The sequence below is a fragment of the Nelumbo nucifera genome, chromosome 4 (assembly GCF_055504915.1).
Source record: "Nelumbo nucifera cultivar China Antique chromosome 4, China Antique-T2T, whole genome shotgun sequence".
In the NCBI taxonomy this organism is placed as follows: domain Eukaryota; kingdom Viridiplantae; phylum Streptophyta; class Magnoliopsida; order Proteales; family Nelumbonaceae; genus Nelumbo; species Nelumbo nucifera.
In genome coordinates this window covers 18016134-18042359 of record NC_142652.1, presented here as the reverse complement: position 1 = coordinate 18042359, position 26226 = coordinate 18016134, and the positions used below count along the sequence as shown (strand labels likewise).

General features: G+C 37.5%; 1 protein-coding gene across 1 annotated transcript; it reads right to left on the bottom strand.

The window, feature by feature from the left end:
* Positions 1-6886: 6886 nt before the first annotated feature.
* On the bottom strand, positions 6887-9753 carry LOC104598084 (transcription factor MYB16-like). The gene is made up of 3 exons (XM_010259984.3): positions 9486-9753; positions 9256-9385; positions 6887-8175 (listed from the first exon to the last, which is right to left on the bottom strand). The coding sequence occupies exons 1-3, from the start codon at positions 9616-9618 to the stop codon at positions 7236-7238; spliced, it is 1203 nt and encodes a 400-aa protein (XP_010258286.1). The 5' UTR covers positions 9619-9753; the 3' UTR covers positions 6887-7235.
* Between the last annotated feature and the right edge of the window lie 16473 nt (positions 9754-26226).

Below are 26226 nucleotides of genomic sequence, written 5' to 3'. Positions count from 1 at the left end.
TTTTAACAATATAAACCTATATATTTTAAAGCAGACTAAAAAACAAAATCATTCTTTATTCAAGTGGTGGCTAAGAAATTCAACCTTCCAAATCAAATTGATCAACCTATGAAGTCATGGTTAGGTAATAATTTTTTTTTAAATAGAAATAAATATAAAAATTTACAAAAATGTAGAAAAAATTAGACACATTTATGATATTTTTGTTAATCAACTTAAAAAAAGTTTAATAAACAATAATTATTTTTATTGATAATGAAAATGGATTGCATAATTTAGAAATAACCAAAAATGAAATGTAAAAATCAATAATAAGTGGTTCAACTTTTGGGTTAAATGTGTTAATTTTTAATGTCATAAATAAATAATAAAAATTAATAAATAAATAAAATACATAAATTTTGTAAAAAAAATCATTTAGGCACATATATAATGTCGTGTATTTATCATATTAAACAAAAACTAAATGTGATATATTAGAATTATTTTTACACATAAAAATATAAAAAAAAATTATATAAAATTGAACACATATATAATTCTATATTTACACTATTATTAAAAATATAAATAAGATTGTAGAACTTTCTTTTGACTAAAATCAAGGTTTTAAAAACCTCTTCTTAGGTTTCTGACAATCATAAAAAATCTCCCTTATATTTTTACTTTAATAAATACCTCCCGTGTAGTTTTAAAAAAACCATGCAGGTACGTAGATGGAAACGCTGATGTATTGCATTTATTTCTTTAAAATGCCAATTTTACCCTCTTACCTATCCGCTGTGGTATAAATTTACCACGGGAATACCTTTAACCTGCATGGATTATCTCGATCAGACTTCTCTCCCACTTCTGTAGTTCTGTTTAAACTTCTCCACCCCTGAAAGTCTGAAACTAGGCAAAGTTGACACACGAGATCATCCAAAAACATTTGAATCCTAACTGTATGGTTTCATACATACATTAAGTTCCCATTTAAGTCTCCGATGAACTGTCTGCATTCTTTGAACTTTCTGATAGGTGAACTTTACCTACTTCCTCCTATGGACAAGCGTTACCTTTATCTGCATTCTCAACCATGAGCACAACACATAGCCTAAAAAATGAATCAAATGATGTAAACTCCAAACAAGTAGAGGCTGGGCACCATCTTGTCACGTGATCCATGTTAAGAACAACATAAGCAACCCCACAATTAGTAAGAAGGCAGCTTAAATTAACTTGCAGAGAACACCATCTTATATAACTTTGAAATATAACCAGAGCCTATAGCAATGCACGGTATGGTATGACAATCCAAGCTTAGAGGTGTAAATCAGGCCATGTGCGGCATGGCCCGGCATGGCCTGGTATGAATTTGGACTGGCCCGGCTGTGCCAGGCCCAGCATGATCATGTGAATCGTGCTGGGCATGGGGTTTTAGGTCTACGGACTAACACGTCACAGCACAGCCCATATATACTATTTATATTTATTTATATAATATTATATAAATTATAATTATATAATAATTTATAGTATATAATATATTAATAAAATAAACATTTTTTTTAATTTTATTATACTAATTCATTTAATTATTGTATATAAAAGCAATTGTATACACAAAATTCATATAAAATTAAAATTTTAAGTTTTTTGTCAATTTTTTAAATAAATAGCTTTGGCCTTATGCACGGCCCGACCTGTCCCAAGGCTCAGCCTATGGGCCAATCCAGCCCGTAGCACGGCACGGGCCTGGGCCGTAGACCATGCCGGGCCGACCCCCAAAATTTTCACCGGAAAGAGTGGCACGGCCCACACTTTGCACTAGCCACTTTACACCTCCATCCAAGCTTCAACATTAACAAATTTTCACAGTTCAATCCAATCATTTTTTTTCTTAAACTTTCTGAATCTTCAGCTATGTTATTTTAATTATTTGACTATCCTTTACACTTCCCAACCTCATGGAAATTCAAAACAGAAATTAACTTGATCGATCCTTGAGCATTTTACAAACTACTGTAGTGGTTTGCGTCTTACACTAATATTAGTTTAATCATGGTTTTTAAAAACGAACCGGTGACTGAACCGGTCAGGGGTTCAGTTACCGGTTCAAATGGTCCGATCGTTCGATCTGAACGGCCGGCCCGTTCTAATAAAAAAATTAAAAAAATTGGAAAATGGTCAAAGCGGTTCGAACGATTAATCAACTGATTCAGCAGTTTAACCGATCAAGTGACCGGTTTCTGATTTTTCCAGTCTGGTCCGGTTTTAAAAACCACGAGTTCAATGGTTGATCGGTCTCTTGGTACCCAATTCCGCTACCGTAGTGGGTGCATACCCAGATGAGAGACTGCTAAAAGGTAAACAGATTGCCAACCTGAAATATAGCAGCAAACAAGACACTAGGATCCAAACCAAAAGACTATTCCTATTAACCGTTCTGTGTGAGACGTTGATTGCATTCTCGACCAGATGAGGTTTCAAAGGATGGGAAAGTGCAAACAGGAAAATGGAAGTATGAGCGAGACAATCCTTTTTAAGTTAAAATTAAGTGATCTTGGCGGTGTTTTAATAAATTTAAACTTGAATAAATAGCCAAAGGGTAAAATTGGTCACTTGAAAAAACAAATGTGTTATATCGTGTTTTCCGCGCGTCTGGGACAATGACGGAAGGGAGGAAACAGCATGATTTTTCAAAATGACAGGGGGAGGTGATTGTTAAAATCAAAATACAGGGGATGTTTTTTATAATTGTCAGAAACCTCAGCTTACCCAAAAATTAATTAACCAGAAACGGCTTAAACATGTCAAGAAGACGCAAAAGTTTTCAGCTTATATTTCTTCTTGAAAAATTTGCTCCCGGGTTATATCTTAATGCATGGCTCAGATTTTTCCTACGTTAGACATGAAGGTCCATGACGTTGAGAGACATTGGGCTGATCAGTCTCAGAGAGTGACCGTACCCTCATTTAGGGAGTTATGGGCCATATACGTGCGTATTTAACCAATCAATATTGTCACTTAATTCGGGTTTTAGCCAGCCATCTTCTCTTTCTGTATTTACTAGCTAGAGACTCTCCCAGTAGCCCCACTAGCATTTACCAGATAACTTCTTCTGTGTGCACTGTGCAATGTTGGATTTAACTGCTTTCCAACTGGAAACTATGCAGATTATATTGGTGTACCCCATGCTCAGACTTACAGACAACGGTCCAATGGTCCAGTTTAAGTAGGACGTTCCAGGCCCAAGTCAAAATATATCAGCTAGAATGCATCATTCTTAATTTTTAAGAGCCTGACTTGAATATGTATTATATTAGCCAGTATTTATAGCTGACTAGCTGATAACAATAACACAAAAACAGGAGGGGACTAAGGGCATTAAAGATCTGATATCCCACCACAAATATTGAGTTCTTTTTCCCATCGGAATGGATTTGTTCATTTCACCGAAGACGGGAACCACCCACCCAGCCCAGGCCAAGCCCTTTGATGGTGAACCATCGAGTCACTGGCTCTATCGCTTGGGTCTACTTGATTATATGGGCAGGGTCTTAATGATGATGTTACTGTTGTCGATGAGGATGACGATGGTAATGTGATGATTTTTTGAGATGACCATGATCAAGTGGCTTACATATATATTCTCACCCTTTGATTTTCCTTGTCAACAATAAATGACTGCCGAATTAAGTTGACACATGGAGATTTGTTACCCATCCGCATGACAACCCATTTCCCATTTCTCATCTCTCATTTCTAATCTATTATATGATATAAAATAAGAAACCAGAATAGCTATGGTGAATGTAATAGTATAACATGTTAATTTACTGCATAATACCGATGCTTGCTTCATTGCTTGATATGACCATGTCATACTTTATTTGTTTTCTTCCTTCTCTACTTTACTCATCTCATCTTATCTCTTTCTACTTGCACGTACATGTAACATGTGCCATTCAACTAATAAATATATTGTAGAAAGCCTTGACCCCCACATGTGTAAAAGCTTTTCTTCAGGCTGAGGACTAATTTAGTGGATCCCACAATGCTCTCTCAAAATAATATTGTGTTGAAAGAGTCCACATTAGTCAGTATAACCAAAAAGAAAGGAGATCGAAGAGAATCTGGGATAGTTAATGAAAACATTAATATCGAGAAGGGAGTCGAGGTGGCCTTAATTGAATCATATCCTTTCAAGTCAATATTTAGTTTTACACTTTTACTCGTCACATATCTAATAAAAAATATAATTAATTATTTATATAGACCCTGTGCCCTGTGGATTGAGTAAATTACTTAAATATACCCTCTAGTTTGGACAAGGAAAACTACTTACATATACATTTTAAGATGACCCATATGACATAAACAAATCCTCTACTTTGATAAAAAACAAGTAGGGATGACAATTTTTCCCATTTCCCCGATTCCTGTGGGGATCCGCCCCAAATGGGGTGGGATGGGGATGATTTCCCCTTTGTAAGGACGGGGATGGAGAAATTTTCATCCCCGTTAGCGGAGGATGGGGCGGGGACGGGGAGAGCATTCCCCGCCCTATAGGGACCCCGATTTCCGCCCATAGGATCCCCACTAATATATATGTACACATACATCTATATATTAATATTTTAAAAATATGGTTGAATATGTTTGAATCTTTTTTAATAGATTGTAAATTTTAATTATTTTATTTTTATTTTTTAAATAAAATAAAAATAAATTTATTAACATTATAAAAAATTATGGGGAATGGGGATCCCCGCGGGGATAGGGATGGGAATAACCTTGTCCCCGTTAATGGGGATGGGGATGGGGACGGGGATGGGAGAGGCTCCCCGTCCCTGCCCCACCCCGTTGCCATTCCTAAAAACAAGTGTCACATTAGTAAAATTGTATTGTTTGTGCTGATGTAGCAGTTGTTTTTTGTTTGGGATTTTTAAACAGCACTTTACCTCAGAATTTTAATTTGCAGCCCCTTCCTAATCTATTAGTAGCCCCCTTATAAACTACATCCTGCCCGTGAATTTGACATCAATCCACGGGCAGGATTCAGTCCACCCCTAAAAATCCTAACTCCACCCTAGGGGTGGACTGAACTGTAAAACCCCCTTTTTGCTTTTGGAAACAAAACTAATTAACCTTGTTGTTGAACGCCCCCTGGCATTGCTCATCATCTCCTTCCTCTACACCACCAAACCAAAGTGGCAATGAAAGGGATTCTCAAATCATCACTCCACTTTCTCGCTCATCATCATCATCATCTTCTTCTTCCTGTCCGTCTCTCTTCTCTCCTCAACTCATCTTCAAACCATGACACCTTGTGCACCACCAAACCATAAGGACTCTCTCTCTCTCTCTCATCCATTGTTTGTCCCATAATCAAATTAGTTCAAGATTGTCACTCTTCTTTACGAAGTAAACATTGCAAAGAAGCCAAACAAGACCATTCGATCTCTCTCTTCTCCATTTGTAGCATCAAAGTTGTTACTGCCAGCACCAGCCAGCATCGACTTCCAGTAGTGATTGGTTTTCGTCGGATGATCAAAAGGGGCGAAGGGCATTTTTGGCCTTCATGTATCTTCCGTTGCTCTTAACAGTTGAATGGCCAATAAGGTATATATTAGGGTCTATTTGGTTTGCAGTTGGAGTTGGAAATGGAATGGTCTATTCTCATAATCTGTTTGGTTCAGACAGGGTCACAGGAATGAGAATGAGAATTAGAATAGGTAGGAATGAGATTTCATTACCAAGAGAGGGATAGCGAATGGGCATTCCCTCAAATGGGGGAATGTCATTCCGATTCCACCCAGCCAAACAGTTAGGATTGAAATAGCCCATTCCGATTCTGATTCTAGACTCCTATTCCCGCACAGAAAACAGGGACTTAGCAGTTTTCCAAACTAGAGGGTATGTTTATTAATCCTAAAAGTAATATTTTATTGATTTAACAAAAAAAAAAAGAGAATACCCCACATGCAAAAATTTGATGATAATTAAATAATTATCAAATAACTTTATTGATTTTGTTCCATAAAATATAACTCCCCTGCTCTGAATGTGAATTCTTTTGGACAAAAGCATACATCTTAATATGTTACGCGGAACATCCTTAGAATTGATTAGCTAAATAATGAATAACAAACGGTTCAAAAACCTTGTAGCAATTAGATATCATAGCTTCTTCTGACTCTAGAAGTGGAAAGTTATTATAAAATCAGGTTAATACCATTTAGTAATTTTTTTACTGCATCTGAAGATTGACTACACAAAAAAAAAAAAGAATCATCACTCAGTACTATCCAAGTTCTTGCTATTTAGGTATTGAATTTATACCTTCTTTTATTCTTCTGCCTTCTATTTCATGCTTCAGTATAATCTGAAGGGAACAGTGAAGTGAATAATGAACCCATAACCATGCAACTACAACCAGCAATAAGTGCACCAATGGGTCTCAGGTCTCACCAAAAATATAAGTAAATAAATACATAAGTGCACCAATGGGTCGAGTCTGGGTCGCATGGCACCACAACCATATGTGTGGTGTGTGTCTTCATTTTGTTGTGTTAAGGATTGAACCCATCTCCGACCGGGTTTATTTCAGCCATAATCATGGTGGTCAGTCGTACGTACGGGGTACTCAGATACCTGATGAGCGAGGCAATTGGCAAGTGTAATAATGTTATGCAATATCTCTCCATTGACGAGAAATAAATTGGTGACGGAGAATGGAATGCGACAAGAAACTAACAGCAGTAATGTCCATTCATTAATGCGTACATCCTGTAATTGACGACTCATACCTCATCATGTGTGTATATAACCATGTATATTACTTAATAATTTAATATTAACGAATTATAAGTAGAAATATTTTCTACACGGGCCGTCTAGCTTTTTCTCGTTGAACAAGGGGCACATTATTCAGTTCATCATATCTACTGCTTACAAACTATATGGACTATGGATCATTGACACCGGTACTGAAACCTAAATTAGAAGATATACATTAAACAAAAAGAAGATGTCGAACTTCGCTGGCTTGACTCGGACGAGTTGCCTTGGAAATTTTCAACACAAAAAACGATTAGGTACCGGTTGGCAAACTCGGATGAATTGCCATGGGTAGAGAGGACTAAGCTTTAATTTTCACTTATAATAGCATGATGACAACGCACTTGACGTAGGTTGACAAGTTTGGGTGACTAACAACTTTTTATGTCAAGCTTTCCGGCGATTTGACCCTAAAACACCGGTGAATCCGATGGAGAAGAGTTCACTAGGTTGAGTATGTTGTTCCAATAATTCTTGTTCTCTTCATAGTCGTTGGTTCCACGGCTGCCATTAGCATTATGAGAATCTCTACTTCCGTCGGATGAGTTCCGGTCATCTGAGTGGTTGAGAAGAAGATCAGTAAAGCCATCTATGAAGTTTGAACTGGGTACATGCCCATTTCCCGTCTTTGAAGACTCTGAGGTCCATGAGTCCTCTGCTGCAAACACTGAATCCTGGAAACCTGTCATGAATGTTACTGAGTTTTCCATTCGTTCTTTGTATTCGGGCAGGTGGATTGACTTCCCCAAGCCTTCCCAATCTTCTTCACCTTCTTCTTTGACAACTCCTCCTCCGTATGTACTTGAATTGCCAACCAATTCGGTCGTAGTCGTTGGGTTATCGCCATATCCGACAGTTGGGATTGGCACTGCATTTTCGGAGAAGCTCAAAGTTGATGTCGGAGACTCAAGGTCACGGCCGTTGACGAGACCGGAAATGGCACCCATTTTGCTCGACTTTGACCACACTCCTTGCCAAGCTTTTAGCACGTCGAGACACTGAGACGACGCCGGAGGATCTGATGATGTCTTGTTGAGAAGCTGAGACGAAGTGGAGCCCGAATCTGAAGCCGATAAGCCGAGCTGATGTTGAAATGAACTGGACCTCAATTTGGACTCTCTGACCAATCTGGTTTCGGCTTCCAGGCGAGCACTCTCCCACTGAGCCATGTGGCTAAGAGTGGCAGCTGTCTTGGACTGACCGTCGACCGAGCTGAGGGCGTCGCTCTTGGGCTTGTGGGTCACCGGATCTATTCCCATTTTGGCTAGCCGTTTCTTGAGGTGGGTGTTCCAGTAATTCTTGATCTCATTGTCAGTTCGCTTGGGCAAATGCGTTGCTATAGCCGACCACCTGCAGTAAGAAAGAGCAAGATGGGTGGGTAATTACTAGTTGAAACCGTATATAAAATCAAATCGTAGAAGACATTTCTAGCGTTCTAATCATCTAAAGACAGAAAAAATGTCAGTTTCCATTTTAGATCAAAGACGACCATGCTCATTTTCTATGTCATCTTGAAATCGTAATTCAAGATCCTCGGCATGTAAATTAATATATTCTCCTAGCTAGTAAACTCTTTGTTTTTTGTCATAATACGAATTGGAGGAGCAATAAACCCTAAATAATGTAAAAGGAGAAGGACACATCTCCGAACAGCATTTGTGTAGGTGTCGGGTTGTAGTTAGTGGTTGAGAAATTAAGACGAAGCCCGTATTCATTGAAGGGGAGAGTTAGCGTAATTGTGCACTTACAATATTTTGGAAGTTGAAACTTGACACAGAAGCTGGACAAGGTTAAAGTTCATCACCAATATGTCCAGGGAAGAGCCAAACAGAACAAAGAATGATGAACCAATAGCTCAGTAATGTTGGACCGAGTGGCCTATGGCCCTCGGTATCTTTCAAGTAGTTTATCGTAATTTCACGAGGAACCATTAACAAGCGCTACTGCGCTAGAGAAGGGAAAAAAAGAAGTTGCTTATGTGCAATCTCTGGCAAAAATGAAAGAATTATTTGATTCTAGGGTGACTATCTAGTAAAGTTTGTTGTTCTTCGGATGGCACTTTCTATTGTCCTATTGTCATTTCTCTTTGTCATCATCACCTTTTCCTATATATCGAGTTCCTTTCTTCTTAAATCTTTCTCAAATCTTCTTTTGTCGCTACATAAAAGAAAGAAGATCTCGTCAAAGGGATTATATTAATAGAGAACCACTGAGTGAAAAAGGCTTCACAGTTTACACAGTTGAAATTCCAGACCAACCAAACTGTTTTAAAGAAAATGATGATGAGGGCAAGACAACAAAAATGGCTAAGATCCCATCTAAACAAATTCAAATCCCAAATAACAAATCTAGTATTGTTAGAAGAAAAATAACGATATGCTCCGAGCATAAAACAGCAAGCAGTAAAACAGTAGTGTAGCAACCGTTCACCTGTTCCCTAGAAGAGCATGGAGTTGAATAATAGTCTGTTCTTCCTGCAAACTGAATTTGCCTCTTTTAATATCAGGTCTGAGGTAGTTAGTCCACCTTAGTCTACAGCTCTTTCCACACCTCTGAAGACCTATAAACAATATATGTACTGGATTAGCTAAATCACAAAGCTAAACCAAGAATAAGTTGGCTTATAATTAACACAAAAGAAAGAGGCGGCCAAAGGTAACCAGCTTTGGCGGGCAGGGCTCGCCAGCTTCCATGTCCGTGTTCTTCAATGTAAGCTAAGAGTTTCTGATCTTCTTCAGGCGTCCATGGACCTTTCTTCAGGCCAACCTTCTCGCAGCACGGAGATCGCCCCATTCTGGATCCCAAGCAAGCGAAGGTGGTCAGAGGTTATGCTTCGTTTAACTGCATATGATAGAAGATTTAAATAGAAAGGAGCTGATGGTGGAGGAGAGAACGGGTTACAGTGGGATATATATAAAGGGGAGACAGCGAGCGAGCGAGAGAGAGAGAGTGAGTGATAAATACAGATATGGGCAAAGAAGAGACGTCAGCGAAATATAGGGGATAAAGAAATAAATACCGATCGATCAGAGTATATATGAAATTATGACAAAAATACCCTTAGGTTCCAACAAGCGAAACAATAAACATTCCGTGTCGTGACAGTAAGGCAGTCTAATCAAGAGAATGTGTTAACGAAGAAGAGCTAGTTGCACCAGCTAGCCTTTCAGCAGCACTGCAGCCCCCGCAATGGTACACGTCTCCCAGCAAAATTTTAATGTGGCCTTTTCAGGTCGATTGGCAGCAATATGTTGATTCGGTTAGTGACATCATAAGGGCAACTCGGTCTTTGTATATATTTATTTTATTTATGGGAAAATCCACTTTAAAGTTTGGAGTTTAAAAGAGCCGTATTGATTTCAGGCGAGAATACATAGCAAGGTGCATGGATCCGAGTTGTGACTTGTGAGCGAGTTGCCCGAGTGATTAATTTGAACACCATTCATCAGAATTCATTGCGTTGCTCAACTAACTTTGGGCCGAGTGGCTGAGTTAAACTCGCTCCAATATATGCTGAATTTTTTGAAGCATCATGGGCTGAGTTAGGTCAACAGTTTTTTTTTTTTGTTGTTGACGTAATAATTGTTTATTACAGGATTAGCTAATATTAAGTAGATCACTGAATTTGGAACCATGGAGTTTAGTGTGAATTGAGTCACTAAAGTCCACGGCGGTATCATGCAATTCGGCTCCCCAATCATAGAAATGATGATGGCAACCAATATAAGACGACGATCTTACCCTTGCATTGTTCTCTAGTAGTAATAATAGCATTACACAACTATTGGGGGTATAATGGTCTCTTCGGTTCTTTATCCACTTATTTATTACAAGTCCAAATTCATAAATATGCATCCGTAACTGGGGGCCAGTCCAAAGGGGATGCACAAAATGAGATGGCACGGGGGCCAACTCCAAAACAAACACCAAAAGACCAAGGGCAAAGCGGTCATTCCGAGAAGAATGAAATTCACGGTCACACCCGATATACAGAAGCGAAGCAGGGTTAAACCATGATGATCTCGACTTCCATCAGCACACGTTGCAAGCATGCAGGAGATCATTAAGAGGAGTCCCACCGTAAAGATCTTTGATCCTTCTGCAGGTACTCTAGAGACTGTATCTCATTGGCTTGTTTTAATTTTTTTTTCCCCTGTTTTACCTTGGAAAAGAAGTTGCGTCTCTTACCCCAGCTCCACGTGGAAAGGTAAGTTTTACTGTCTTAATTAGAAGGGAGGGAGTCAGGGAGGGGAGCATGGAACAATGGAACATGGCTCGTGGGGCATCCCTTGATTGAGAGTATTTAATGGCGAGAAGACAAAGAGGTGGGGAGGACCCACCAGGAAAAGGCGAAAATAGCAAGCATTTGTGTTTGTGGTCAGCCACGAAAAGAACTTCAAGGGACCCAGATGGTAATTGGTGGAAAGGACAGTTGGGTCAGTCTCCTTAATTAATTTGATCCCTGCCAGCTCCAGCCTTGTATATGGTCCAAACATGAGCAAGCACCCTAATCAATGATCCCGCGTCACACTTGTTCAAAGTTTATAAGTCCACGTACACTGGCTTGCTCTCTCCTATCATTCGACCCTCTCTGCTAAACTACCGGGTTGAAAGTTTCGCTTTTCTGATTTTCACATGTAAAACGCTTTTGCTGTTTAGGCTCGTGTCCAAATAAAAAGGAAAAGTTTAAGTTTACAAGTTTAGACTTTAGACAATTTGTGGAGAAGTTAATTAACTTAAAACAAAGTAACAATCCAATTCCAATTCTCTTACACCAAAGCCAAACAGGCGACCAGTAATCCTCGTATCAGAATGTATATACCCACTTAATTATAGGCATTTTGGCATCACACACCCTTCCTTGAAATTAATTAATCAATTGTTTAGTATATGATTTCTAATGTTGGTTCTTTATATTGTTGATACTTGATGGCTTTTAAAGAAATCAAAGGATCTAATTTAAATCTGGGGTGATATATATTAACTTAACATACTATAAAAAACATATTTATTACTAAACTCTAAAATGCAACTGTGCGCGTCACCCTACTCTTTGCATCGTTTGGATTTGCTTCTCACAGCACTTGGACTCACACATCTGTGACATCTCTATACTTGTAAGCAGTGTTTCTAAACCGTCGTTGATCGGGCCAATCGGACCATTCAGCCTAGGAACCATTCAGGAGACAAAAACCAATCCCATTTCACCCTTAACTTCTTTTTTGGCTAAAATTGTTGACTTGATCAGCAGCCGTTGACCCATTTGACCTGGACAATAGTTTTTTGTCTTTTATTTTAATTATTTTTTTAAAAGTTTTTAATTTTTAATTTGGAACAGATTATTCATTTGAACCATATGGTCGAGCACTGACCTAGAAACCAATGGCCAAAGTGGTTCTGAACTTTTGATTCCAGATTTTAAAAATGAAAACATTGCTTGTAAGTTATTATTCATGAAGAGATGTTCCCAATGCATAACTACAACATGCTGCAGGGGCGGGGGGACTGAGAGGAGCCATGACCCCCTTATGGTCCAGAAATCTCTACACATAGTACATTTTTTTATGTTAGTTTATTCCCTCCCCCCCACTTTTCACCCAATGGTTAGCCCCCCTTATGGTCCATCCATAAGTTTTGGCCCCCCTTATAAAAAATTCCTGTCTCCACCCTTGACATGCTGTGAGGTTGGTGTGAAGCACATTCTGTGATGAGCACATCCAAATTCTCTTTTGTATCCTTATTCTCTTAGGCTGTGTTTTGAATTGGTGTAAAACATCATCAATGTAAAAGTACATCGATGACATTTTACACTGAAACATGAGGGATATGACTGTTGCACTTTGAAAAGCATGATGTGAGTGTAAATTTTTACATTGACTTTATTGATATAGTATTTACATCGACAGCCGATGTAAAACTTTATGTTTGATGAGATTTTATATCAATTCACGGCGTAAAATTTCACTCCATCCAAACGTTGACAAATCTAAACCAGAGTGAAGTTTTACATCGATCTTCATTTACACTCCATCCAAACACCGACAAAACAGAACTGACATAAATTTTTACATCGTTCTTGATTTACATCGATTCCAAACACAGCCTTAGGCTATGTTTAATTTGAAGGGGAAAAATAAAAAAAAAAAGAAAAGAAATATAGGAAAATTACCTTTATAAACCTTATATAGATTTCCTTGCATTTCCCTACTTTTTCATTCAAACCAAACACAGTCTTAGTGTTTTGTGGTTTTTATTTAAAAATACAAAAAAATAAAACATGGGATATTCACAACCGATCCATTTCCCTTTTATTAGGAAACATGTAATCACTCCCATATTCCCATATAGAATATAGTCCTGTTTTAAGACCAGCTCGTGGCCTCGTGCATCACATGGGCTTCTCTTCTAGTAAATTCTTTATAGTTGGATTTGAAAAAAAAAAAGAAGAAAATCATTATTAAATACTAATAAAACATTTATTAAAGCCCAACATATAACTGGAATGACAGTTGACAAAAGCTGTAGTATGTTATTATTTTTATATTTTTGACAGACTTTACGTAATGTTGCTTGACAAACTCCTATCTACATTTATTAAACTAGGTCATGAAGTTCAAATAGTGAAACTAAGGCTCAGTTTGAAAATAATACAAAATACAAGATGTTACATTCTATAAATTTATTATACTCCTTCCAAACTGAATCTAAATTACTGTATGATCGATTAGTACAATGAAGGATACTTAGTTGGTACATCTTCTAATACAACAATTAATGTACGTACATTGTAATAGAGTCCCTATATACAATTACTCACAAGTCGTCGGTAATGTTTTTACACGTAAAAGATTGGGATCTACAGTGTCTTTAATTTTGGATTTACGGCACTGTAAAGGCAATCTAAGCACAGGCAAACAGACAAATGCACACGGCTGATCCCCCCTTCTCTCATGGGGGACCAATTAATTGAATGAGTGTAAAGACTTCGGGTTAGTGAAGTTACTAATCAATATTGTATTGTCAATGTTTCCTGGCTTTCCAGGCTGAAATAGTGTGGCATTGAATTTAGGGAAACGTGTATGAAATTGGGGTTATTATCAGTCGAACAAGTGCTGTATCTCCCATGGTTTTCAAAACTGGATCGGACTGAACGGTCGGACTGGAAAAATCGAGAACCAGTCAGGTGATTGGTTCCGTTTTCTCCAAAAATTGGATTTCTCCCAAAACTGTTGATTTTGGTCAGTGAACCGTTGAAACAGATAGTTAATCGTTTGAATGGTTTTGATCTTTTTTTTTTATTAGAATGGGTTGAGCGTTCGGTTCGAATGGTCAGACCGTTCAACCCAGTAACCGGATCACTGACCGGTTCGATCACCGGGTCGGTTTTAAAAACCATGGTATCTCTATATTAGTATTTTTTTGTCAACTCTGCAGGTCTGTAGGGTGAGAAGAAGAAGAAGAAGAAGAAGAAGAAGAAGTTCTTGTTTAATAATCTAGCCCCGTTTGGTTCATGGGAATAGGGGTTTGGAATCGGAATTGGAATGGGCTATTCCAATTCCAACTGTTTGGTTGGATGGAATCAGAATCCCATTCCCATTACTGCTGGAATGGCATTTCTCATTTGAGGGAGTGGCCATTCCCTGCCCCTCCCTAGGGAATGAAATCTCATTCCTGCTGATTTCAACTCCCATTTTCATTCCTGTCTGAACCAAACAGACTATGGGAATGGGCCATTCTGATTCGATTTCAATTCCGACTGCTAACCAAACGAACCCTAAGATCTTCTTCAACATATTATAAGTCTATTGGTTTAATTGGAACTTAGTATGGATTTAAAGTTGGGGGATAGCTTTAGAAATAAAAAAAAAGAGTGCATACATAAGAAGATTAAGTTAAACCTCAACTTGGGCATATATAATTGAGTCTTGTAGGCAAATTTAGTATCGTATTATGGCGTAGCTGTAAAACAATTCACATTCAGAGGAGCTATAAAGAAAAAAGAATTTAAACCAAAATAAGAAAAAGAATAATTCTTCACTAAATAATTGCAATGTAAAATTTAATTCAAGGTTTTACAATAATAATGGCCTATTCCTCATTTAATTTACATTTATACTCTTATTATGCTTCCTACAAGAAAGTATCATAATCCTTTTTTCTTTACAAAGAAAGAATCCTGATCTAATTTGATAGTCTTTATTAGAAACAAGTTAAATCTCCACAAAAGGGAAATCCCTATTTAGAGTCAAATTTGAAAATATTGTTTTATTGGAAATTGATACATATTAACTTAGTTAACAAATCAGTGCCAACTTGTTAAAACAATCCAGTTTTCATAAATCTTGTTAGCTTTATTCTATATTGCATCATACAAGAGAGGTCTTATTATAAATGGGCCCCTCACGATTAATTCTTGTGATACTTTTAATTTCAAACCAAACACAGCCTAAGAAGAATAGTGGTGATTATGCTAGAGCTCTTAGGCGGTATGGATATATTGCAATTACATACATTCAATGTGTACTACCAAAAAAATTCAATGTGTACCCTGTATAGTCTCATATGTATGGGTATTTAAACACTGATAGGACACCTGTTACAGACTGAATTGAAAGTGCAGGACAAGTGAAGTTCAGCAGATCATGACGTGTGACGGTGTGAGTCTTAAATGAGTTAAAAGCTGCACTTGGAAGTTTGTTGAAGCGTGCCAAGCCATTGGGGGATGGTCAAACTCGTCTTTAAACACCGGCCCCACGCTACGCACCAGATCCACCGCTCGTGATGAAGCATCCGTATTCAAAAGATTTTATGGGTTTAGCCAACCTGCTGTGTGACTTAACATTTCTTCTTATAACAGCGCGCAGAGAAATAAAGCATGATAACACCTAAACTTTATTTTTAATTAGCGGGAAATAACACCTCAAAGAGGGTTTGAAATAAGCTCTAAAATTAATGAAAATAAATTCACACCAGTTATATATAAAATATAGGGAAAACTATGATATGGAAAAGATATGATATGAAAAGAGTTTTGACTTATTCATGAATTTTGATGAATAACACTTATTATTTTTGTTATTTCGGTTGTTTTTTGATATTCATATCTTTTTCATATCATAGTCAAAATAAGACCTTATAATCTTTCAATTATCATTGACATGGAACGTTATCATTAGTTAGACAGCCTGTTATATACAGCTAAAGTGTTCAGTAGTTGATCCAAATTAATTCAACTAGAGAAGCAATTCACTCAGGGCAATTGAACAAAACGATCAGCGGATTCCAACTTCAAATTTTTAAGGGTTTCGACAAAAAACATTTTTTACAAGATGCCAGAGTCTGGGGCATGTTGAACATTGAACACTTTCAACTGTTAATATAATTTGACTTTCCCGTGGAAGCTTCTCTGGCTGCCCTGTGTCGAAATTTTCAGAAAAGAAAAGTTAAATAATAAAACGTGCTTGCCAAAAACCGAGAATGTCTTTCATTCCAGCAAAAAACAAAACAAATGTATTGATGTCTTTGTCATTGCTACAAAAGAAATTTGCTCAAGGACGGTTTTTCGCTTGTAAGCCAGCTACTTTGTGGGTTATATTGTCACAATTCAAAGATACGGGTTCTGACATTTTATTTCTGAGAGAAGTAAAACAGACGATACATAGAACTGTGCACATTTACAACGTAACACCATTGCCTCACTCATTTCTGCTGGTAGAATTTTACGTTACATGGGCGATACAGTGAAGGCAGATTTGAGAAAGGTGAAAGCGACGAGAGGCGGAGGAAGGGATGGTAAGATGTAATAGGAAAAGCGAGTAGAAAATCCCGAATGAATAGGGGCCGGGTGTTGAGTTAGTTCCCTTTCCGAGTCAAGGTTTCACGATTCGAGAGGTTTGACTTTGTGCGGACTTTGGTTGCGGATTTCCGGTTAGAGAGGCTCATTTGGTTGGTTCGAGGGTCGTCTGGGCGAAGGAATGCCGTGATATCCTTTTTCGCGCAGCATTTTTTCTTTTTTCAAGTTTTTGTTGGTTTTGTCTTGGAGGCGCCCACGCTCTCAGGTCAGTTGTATCTCGGTATCCCCTTCTCTCTTTTTGTTTCTATTTTAATATATATATTTTTTTTACTTGTAAAAAATGAAATCATACACTGTAATGTACACAGTTATTACTAGTAATACTTGGTGACATACGTATCAATCATTAGAATAATTTTCATGAAACTAAAATGGAATCATCGGATCCATTATTCGTTGCGGCTTCCACACAATTTATTATTACAAGGTGTTGCATGCGGGAGGGCTGCCTCTTTTGTCAAATCTGGGGCACTGCTTCAATTCCTTTATCAAAGAGTGCACGTACGTCTCCCCATGTGCAGCGTGCAGGGCCTCATTGCATTTATATCTCAAGGAAAATGAAACAAATTTTCCATAAAGTATGTATGTTACGTTGTCCACAAAAATCCAGCTATTTTTTTCAGATTGCTTTTTCAATGATTCCAGTCAAGGTAAATCATCTTTGCAAGTGAAATCCATGAAACCAATATTGTTTCGGCAATGTGAGGAATTGTTGATTCTATTACAAGGTTACTATATATCTTAATGCACATTTACGATCGTATAATCAATGTGAAACCAAAAAAGAAAAAAAAAATCCATGATTCAACATCAAATTGACCTGAACCCAGGTGGTTTTCATCGAGTCATATGTAGTGAGTTCGCATCTGCTGTGACAATCACACAAATTCTTATGCATGAATTTGTGCCACGACGGTCACAGCAGATGTGAGGTCAATTCAATTTTATTGAGTCTACTTCCAGCTCAACCCAGTTCAACTATTCCCGTACTGGCTGAGTAAAAATAGAAATATATATAAAATAATATATATACAAGATTTTGCACTTTACATATTTATATATATTTGCATTCCTTCCAAACTGAACCTAAATGGTACCTGCAAATGCAATTCCTCTTCTTCCTCAATATGGATGCAATTGCCAGCAATAGTTATCTCAACTTTTGGTTCTATTTCTTTATTTTTTTAATGTTTTTATTGCACTATTAGCTTATATCATTTATTGTCTGCTAAATCTCAGAAATATATTACACCCAGAACAAAAGGCTGGTAATTTGGATTTGCCCTAGTTTCATATATGTATCCTGTTCTTAGGGTTTTATATATAGAAGAGAGAAAACTCAGAGGGTGTATTGAGTGTACAGGGCACTAGGGTTTGTGTGCGGCTATTCAAACTGAGTAACTCTTTTTTTTTTTATTTCTGTTTCTCTATTTTCCAACTGTTCTATAGGTTACGTTTGTTTGCGGTGTAAATCTAAATTTACATCGAGGATTATTACACCGATGGGTTCATGAGAGTAAAATGGGAACCGAATGTTAGTCCCATTTAACATTCTTTGCATTTGATAAATCATCGAGGTAAAAATCCAATGCTTTCTTTCTAACCAAGAAATTGCAATCCTTTCCAACCGGCCGAGAGAAAATGGAGCACCATCTATTTCAATTTCCAACAACAACAACCACCTTAACCGCTGTATTTAGAGAATCAGAGCATCCAATTCCCATTTCCCACCCTCCAAAATTAAAAGCTCTTTCTTCTCCTCCACCTCCCCACCGCCAGAAGATTATCGATGAGTATGGAGCATCTTTAGAATTAATGCCCTCAGACTCCTCCCAACAGTTGTCTCAACTGTCTTTGCTGCATAAGCCATCTCGAGCTAGTGCTTGCACAACAACGCAGCTGTCTCCCGCCATCTTGATGATGACGACTCTACACCAACTGAGAGATTGAATGACCATGGTGGTGATGGCCGTTAAGAGTGTCAATGGGCCGGTTTTGGATTGGAAATCAATTTGGATGGATTAGACAAACTAAAAAGATATAGTGGATTGGACCAATCCAGTCCAAAATATTTATTAAATTGGACTGGACATGTCTATCCATAATAAATTTATATTAGATTTGGTTGGATTAAGTCAATATCCGGTCCATTGATATAAGATAAGAATATAGATGTTAATGGATTAAATTCGGATTAAAATCAATCTAAGTTAAAATGAATTTGAACAAATTGAATGATCCTAACATTGAATTGGACCAATCTAAAATGGCCCAAATTATTTATTGGATTGGATTGGACCTAATCCAATTATAATGGATTCAATCGACAGTCTAAATGATGGACCAAATCCAATCCAATCGACAGTCTAAGTGATGGCACCAGTGGCGTTTGGTGGTAAGCAACATGGGGCGTTAAGGAGCAGCTGCGACGGGGTGGAACTGGAACTGGAAGGATTTGTGTGGGACTGGGGAGTACGAATACAGGAGATCTTGGTCGGTACCGTTATCAGGATTTAATGATGCTAAACGGCAACGACAATCAAAATCTAATCCGGATTTTAAGATCAAAAGACCTGAATTAAGTCAAGGAATTAGGAAACTTATTTTTTGTGTAAAGACTTATTAGTTAAAATCTATGAGGGGCTAGTTTGTGATTATGTTTATATCAACAGAAACTGTAAATAGCCTAACGCATAAGCTGACTTGTAAAGGTCTAAAGGACGCTGGGACTCATGCCCAGGAGGTTGGCTAAGTGGATTGAGTCCCCTCAAACTTGTGTTGATTCTTCTTTTTTAGTCAATGAAAAGTAACATGGATTTTACCAAAAAAATAAAAAACAGTTCGATTGGTTGAACCAGGTCAAACCTCAGTCCAGTTCAAGGAAATTGGGCGGTCCAGGTGGTTTGAAGGCTGAACTGGCGCACGGTTAAATGAGGAAACCAAAACCAAACACTTCCCAGTTCCCAGTCTATGCCCAGTCGGATTTTTCAAACATTGGGTACAAGTAAACAAACAATATGGAAATAAAATTAGCTTCGCTTTGTCGTTTTGGCTCAGTTTGGAAAGAGTGCAAATTCAAATATGATTGGTGCAAAATCTTGTATATTGCATGCGCATAAGCTTGTATTTGTACTGTTCCCCAACTGAATTTTATGGGGTAATAGTATATAAGAGTAATTTTTGGGGTTTAATATCAATAAAAATATATTTAAAAAAATTTCAAAAATAGGTTAATTTTTAAAAATAATATCAATAAAGGACAAAAACACTGTTCGTCTTCTTTTTCTTGCCATTTGTTCACTAGAGCCTCCGCCCGCCACCACTGTCCGCTACTTCCGCCTACCTCCGCCTCCGACAACTTTGCCGGAGGTAGCCGGAGGCAGAGGTGGCAGTGGCGGCGCTGATGGTTTCTTTGTCCAACGCCTCCACCTCCGCCCACCTCCGGCAACGTTGCCGGAGATGGGTGGAGACAGAGGTGGTGGCAATGGCGGGCAGAGGAATGACCACCAGTGCTGCCGCCGCCACCTCCGGCAACGTTGCCGGAGGCGGAGGTGGGCAGAGGTGGCGGTGGGCGGCATCAAACGGCGATGGCGGGTGGTGGCGGGCGGCGGCGGATAGCGGCTCTGGTGAACAAATGGCAAGAAGAAGAAGAACAGTATTTTTGCCCTTTATTGATATTATTTTTAAAAGGTTAACCTATTTTTGAAATTTTTTTAAATATATTATTTTTATTGATATTAAACCCCAAAAGTTGCCCTTATATGCTAGAAACCCTTTTTTATTTGAACATAAAGGAGGTCTAAAACAATTTTGCTATTAAAACTTAAAATAATTTAGGCTCAATTTGGAATAAGGAGTACAAATACAAACATGTATAACATAAATGCATACAAAATACAAGATTTTGCACTCTATATATTTGTATTTATACTTCTTCCAAATGGAGCCTTAGCTACATTTCTGCCTCGTATACAATGAAAACCATGTTTTTCATTCAATTTTATATAAACGAATGCAGCCGGTCAAGTTGCCTGATTTGAAGAATTTTAACTACACCGAATGTATCATAATGAAAAAATTATCAAAATATTTAGTCGAGCACTATATATAATAATCATAAAAGAGTTACAACAAATTAAAATATACATATTTAATGATCATAAATACCAAACTTTTATCCTGATCAGAATACAACAACATGGTGGCGCATCAGATTACTGTTTTTATTCATTGATTCATTTTATCTTCTTTTGTTCAGTCGCCCCTTTTGTTGCTTAGCTTTATGTTTGAATTCTGAGCAGTTGAATTGAATAGAAATGCTTTTGGCTCAAAAGGAAAAAAAGAAAAAAAAAGGAGCAGTTGAATTGGATAGAACTGCCTTTGACTTACTTGATAATTTCTCGCCTCTCAATAATTCTCTCCCCCTCCCCCCCACCCCGGCTTTTTTTGCTTTTTGGGTAGATATCTCAATAGTTAATAACTTAATACTCATGAGTGTTCATAAGTCATCTAAGCTTACTGATAATTTCTGGGATGGAGTCACCAATATATATCAATAACCAAGTACAATTATGATACCTCTCTCAGGATCTGCTACCGATCAAGTGTTCCCACATCTCTATTCACAGAACACTAACGGTAACATCTCCCATGAATGACGATAGAGATATTTTCAATACACAGCTGTAATGCACCGTGGATAGAAAAATGTGAGAATAGATAGTGGGTAGCAGATGGGAATCCATTATGATACAAAGCAAATCAGGAAGGGACATTTTTAGCCTAAAAAATCCAAATGTCTTGAGGCCCTAAAGTTTTATTTGCCTTTTTAGGCAAAAGTCTTTCTTCAATTCAAGGTTCAAAGTATCTTTAGGTATCGGTTGATACATATCGCTACAGGACCCTTTTAATATACTTTTACAGTGGATGTATCGGAGGTTTGATCGGTTCAGGGGATGGAGGGGTCCTAGACCGACTCCTTTGAACCAGTTTAAAAAAAACAAAAAAAAAACAAATATTAAAACGCTTGATATGCCTCTACCGATGAATCAGACGTATCGATATTTTGAACCTTGCTTCAATCGATTTATAGCCTTTCAAAAACTTGCTTACCAACATTAAACCCAAACATAAATCCGACTCCAATTATAACAGAGAACATAGAGCCGACAAACTTGACCGGTTGATTGAAGAAATACTACACATAAAAAAGAAGGCTACAGTATTGTTGTTATGCAGTCATGTCAAATTGTCAATAACAAGTGAATGAACAAGTGATGGCTCCAAAACCAAAGGGACTAGTGCAATGAATGCTCTTAACCATTGAAAAGAAAAATTCATGTCGACGATGATGTCTTAGTCTCTTAGACGAGTAGTCATGATATCAGATCGTTATTATGGTGGTTGAATCCATATTGAATTGCCTCCTTTGTCTATCCTTTGGGGGTGAAGAAACAACCGAAAGACTTGATTGTTACTCTGTATGACACAAAACTTTCTCCGTGCCTACAAAACTCTCTAATGACTTGCCTCTTTCTTTATTGATTGCTATTGTTATGATTCAGCTGCGGTTGGTCACGCTTCAAGTAAATGGTGATATTCCTACCCGTTCATCGCCCATTGGCCCCAGGGGTTTGAAAACTTAATCCAAGTTTAGAGTGCCTCCGCCCTCCGGTCAATGTGTGATTAAGCGGTACGATCACATTGGTTTACTCGGCGTGATTACCCCGCAAGATCTTTCCCTTCAAATCCTTCCAAACAATTTCGGGGAGACATGGCAACGGATAAAAAGGCTGTACTAGGCAGACAGCTCATTCAACAGCTATTGAATTCTTCTTGACCTAAATGGAGGTGAGGGCTGGATATGGGACCTCTCGAGAGATAGAGAGCGAGAGAGTTATACGATGATATTAATAACTGGGGGTTTGGAAATGGGCTAATGTTGATATTAAATAGCTGGTTCCTGGTCCTGTCTGTGCAGCCAACCTAAGCCACTCATCTTATGGGCTGCATTTTCTGCCTAATCTCATTGTGGGCCTCTGTCATGAAAAAAAAATAGTGTCACATGGATGATGAGTACATGTGAGTAAAAAACAATAATTTAATAAAACGTAAAAGCAAAATTTAGGACTTCACTGCTAAGGGTCAAATTGGTTCATTTATGGAATCGGAATAAAAATCTGAATGATTCATTCCCATAGTTTGTTTAATTCAGACGGGAATTGAAATCAGCTGACTGAAATGAGAACTCATTCCGTCATTCCCAAGGGTAGGGGAGGTAAAGACCATTCCTTCATGGAAATAGAAATGGGATTCTGATTCCGCCCAACCTAATGGCTGGACCATTCTAATTCCCATTCAACCCCTATTACCATAAATCAAACGGGCCCCTAATATTCTTTCGCTCTTTGGTCAGAACCTGCTAACAGACATGTTCTTGATATTAAAGGAAACGTTTGGTAATGGGTAATGCTAAGCTGGAACGTTACGAAAAGCCTAACTTGCCACATGTTCAGGCACCCAATGGGGTCACAAATTGGGACGTGGAAGGTTTTCTTTAACAAAGACAATATTAAACCGCTATTCTGTTCTGTGTACAGCTTTCTTTTGGACGAAGCATGATTTAAGAAGAAACCTCCTGCTTTACATTTGAACCACATCTTGCATTTAATTTCAATATAAAGATGATACTTCACCAGGTAATATAATCTGTACACAAACCATTCATTAATTCATATCAGTTGTGGCATCACATGGACATCCGGTTCACCTCTCCCACGACCCGGGGAAGTTTGGACCAACATTGGTTAATGGCTCTCCCTTCCTTCAAATTAACTTTATTATCAATTCCGACCAACAAGCCTAGCTTTTACCTACGCACATGGTGTATAACATTATACATTTTCATTTATGGCTGCACAGACTGGCCAAGTTATGGTGGTCTGAAACCATTTAATGACTACTCTATTTAATATGGATTAGGTGGATAATTTGTCCACATCATTTTGGCATAACAATTACAAAGTACACAGAGAAAGAGATTTGGGTGAAGAAGGTATTACCCACATCAATACATTAACTTAAACTCTGATCTAGGTAAGTAGATATGGATGGTCCTGAGTCTGAACTTAGCTAAATTTTCAGTTACAACTTCTTTAGGAAACAATCTAGTAATCACCATTGTGGGCCTCCAAGACTGGCTTGCTTGTGAACCTTTTCCATGCAATTAAAACCACACATTGGTTAACGCTCCAGCCTCCAAGGAAGAAATATATTAGAGAAAATTGCAAGTCCTCAATTCTAAAACTTATGCCAATCAAGATTAATTGAAAAACCATTGCCATGAGAATCTTCAAGATAATCCCCATGACGTCTGCTTTCTCACGGGCTTAACTTTGTGCTAGTGGTTGGCTTGGCGAGAGAGAGGGAGATAAAACCCACTATGAACTCTGTTTAAGATGCAATATATTCATAAATCTATGGACCACTTTCATAGCTACCGAACTGATTAAACTAAAATACTTCAACTTATCTTATGGTGTATAAAATAGTCAATCAAATATTTAAGGTAAAATAATCAACATCACTTGCCATACAGCAATTAAAGAGCTAGCACACCCTATCCACAAAAAAGGCAGAACCACATTTTACCCAATTCAACTGTTCGTAGACCGCCAGCAAGGCATGGGTGATAATGTTACTGCAACAGTCAACCATGTAGTCAGTAGTCACTCGGTCACCATGAATGGTGCTACAGGCAGAATCCAAGGGCACCAGAGAGGCACAGATGATCTCTGAACTATACGGCAATCCTATTCAAGAAAAGGCTTGGCAAAGTAGCAAACACCAAACAGGTCTTGAAAGTGTTTGTCGGCAAAAAGGATTTTTTTTTTTTTTGGTGTTACTTTTAATTTCTTAAATAGTTAAATTTGTTGAACTCATAAAAATCAGACACCTAATTCACATCAGTACACGGTGAAATCTGCTTATAAATGTTTCATTCAAGATTATGCTAGTTCATCATCACAGGTTGTTCCTTGGAAAACCATATGGAAGTGGAAAGTGCCTTTCCGATGTCAGCTCTTTCTTTAGGCTGCATTCCTCCAAACATAAGCTAGACACTAGTCCAGAGAGATAAGCTTTGTGCCGTTGTGCGTATAGACATTACCACAGTAGTCTAGCTGTCCAGGTACAGTGCAGTGGAACATTTTTGTGAGTGAGTGAGAGACTGAGAATGATTATTGTAGAGTCAATGGATGTGTATGAGGTATATGAGACCAACTGTACAGTACAGGTCAGTACAGGTCGGGTTTATTGTAGAGTCAATGAAGTGGTTTTAACCAATGTTTTAAAAATCGATTCGGAGGTTGAACCGTTTTGTCTTTGGGTCGCGGGCTGTGTCACGTCAATGCATATATGTATTAAGTATTTATACATATATATATATATATAGCAATAAATGATGTATAAATATGTTATATGTATTATTTTTTATTTAATTTATATTTTTTAATTCAGTTTTTATTTTTATTTATAAAAAATATTAAAAATTTTAATTTGAGGCCAAAAGGGTTTTTTTTTTGCAAAAATAATAGAGCAACAAATTTTTTTTCATGATAAAAACACCTCAATCGGACATCGGAGTGCAATGTTACGGCCTTTTAAAGTTTGCATGCACAACCCGCGACCCAGTCACCGAGTCATACTAGCAGGGTAGAATAGTTTTTGACCCTTTTGACGGGTCTTAACTGAACCGAACCTGAAATTATCCAGGTGACAGTTTGAACAATTCGACCAGCCGATTGAAAATTATTGGTTTTAACTTCAATGCATAACCCTACAATCTTAAGTCCATCACACCAACACCCCTAACTGAAAAAAGTATGCTACTTTGTTGGATTCGGATGGTTTTTTGTTGGATTTTTTTATCGGATTGGATAATTCATGTCACCCTTATCTGATCTAATTTATAAATATATATATATTTACTTATAAAACATCCATACATTAATATATTTATTTATAAACTAGTAAACATCTACGTGCATTTGCACGTAACAGTATCTCCAAGACAAAACTATTTACAATTCATGGGCAGTTTTTGAACAATTATAAGTTGACAGTTTCTTAACTGTTTATAAGTGGACAGTTTTTGGAGTGAGAGTAAAGGACATATATGCCCTCTTTATGCCTATTGTATACTACTTAGATAAGGGGTAGAAAATGTCCAACGAAAATTAAAAAAAAAAGGGATATTCACTCTTTTATAGGTAGTATAGATATAAATATGTTAATATTGCATTTTTTTGTAATTTTTTATAAAAGACGTATTAATATATATGATGAAAATAATTGGAAAAAATACTTATATTTTTATATTTCTTTATATAAATTTTTATGTTTTTCTTTTAATAATTTATTAAAATTTCTATAATTCGAAATCAGATTGGATCAAATTGAAATATCTGACATCGTTAATGGATTCGTATTCAAATCACTATTTGTGAGGATCGGATCAGAACTCAGATATCCATTATCGGATCGGATTC

What these genes read in the sequence shown, in the direction of transcription:
- LOC104598084 (XM_010259984.3), bottom strand. Translation starts at nt 9,618, where the DNA reads ATGGGGCGATCTCCGTGCTGCGAGAAGGTTGGCCTGAAGAAAGGTCCA. An exon ending in AGCCCTGCCCGCCAAAGCTG is followed by an intron (nt 9,386 to 9,485) that starts GTTACCTTTGGC and finishes TATTGTTTATAG; the next exon opens with GTCTTCAGAGGTGTGGAAAG. An exon ending in CATGCTCTTCTAGGGAACAG is followed by an intron (nt 8,176 to 9,255) that starts GTGAACGGTTGC and finishes TTCTTACTGCAG; the next exon opens with GTGGTCGGCTATAGCAACGC.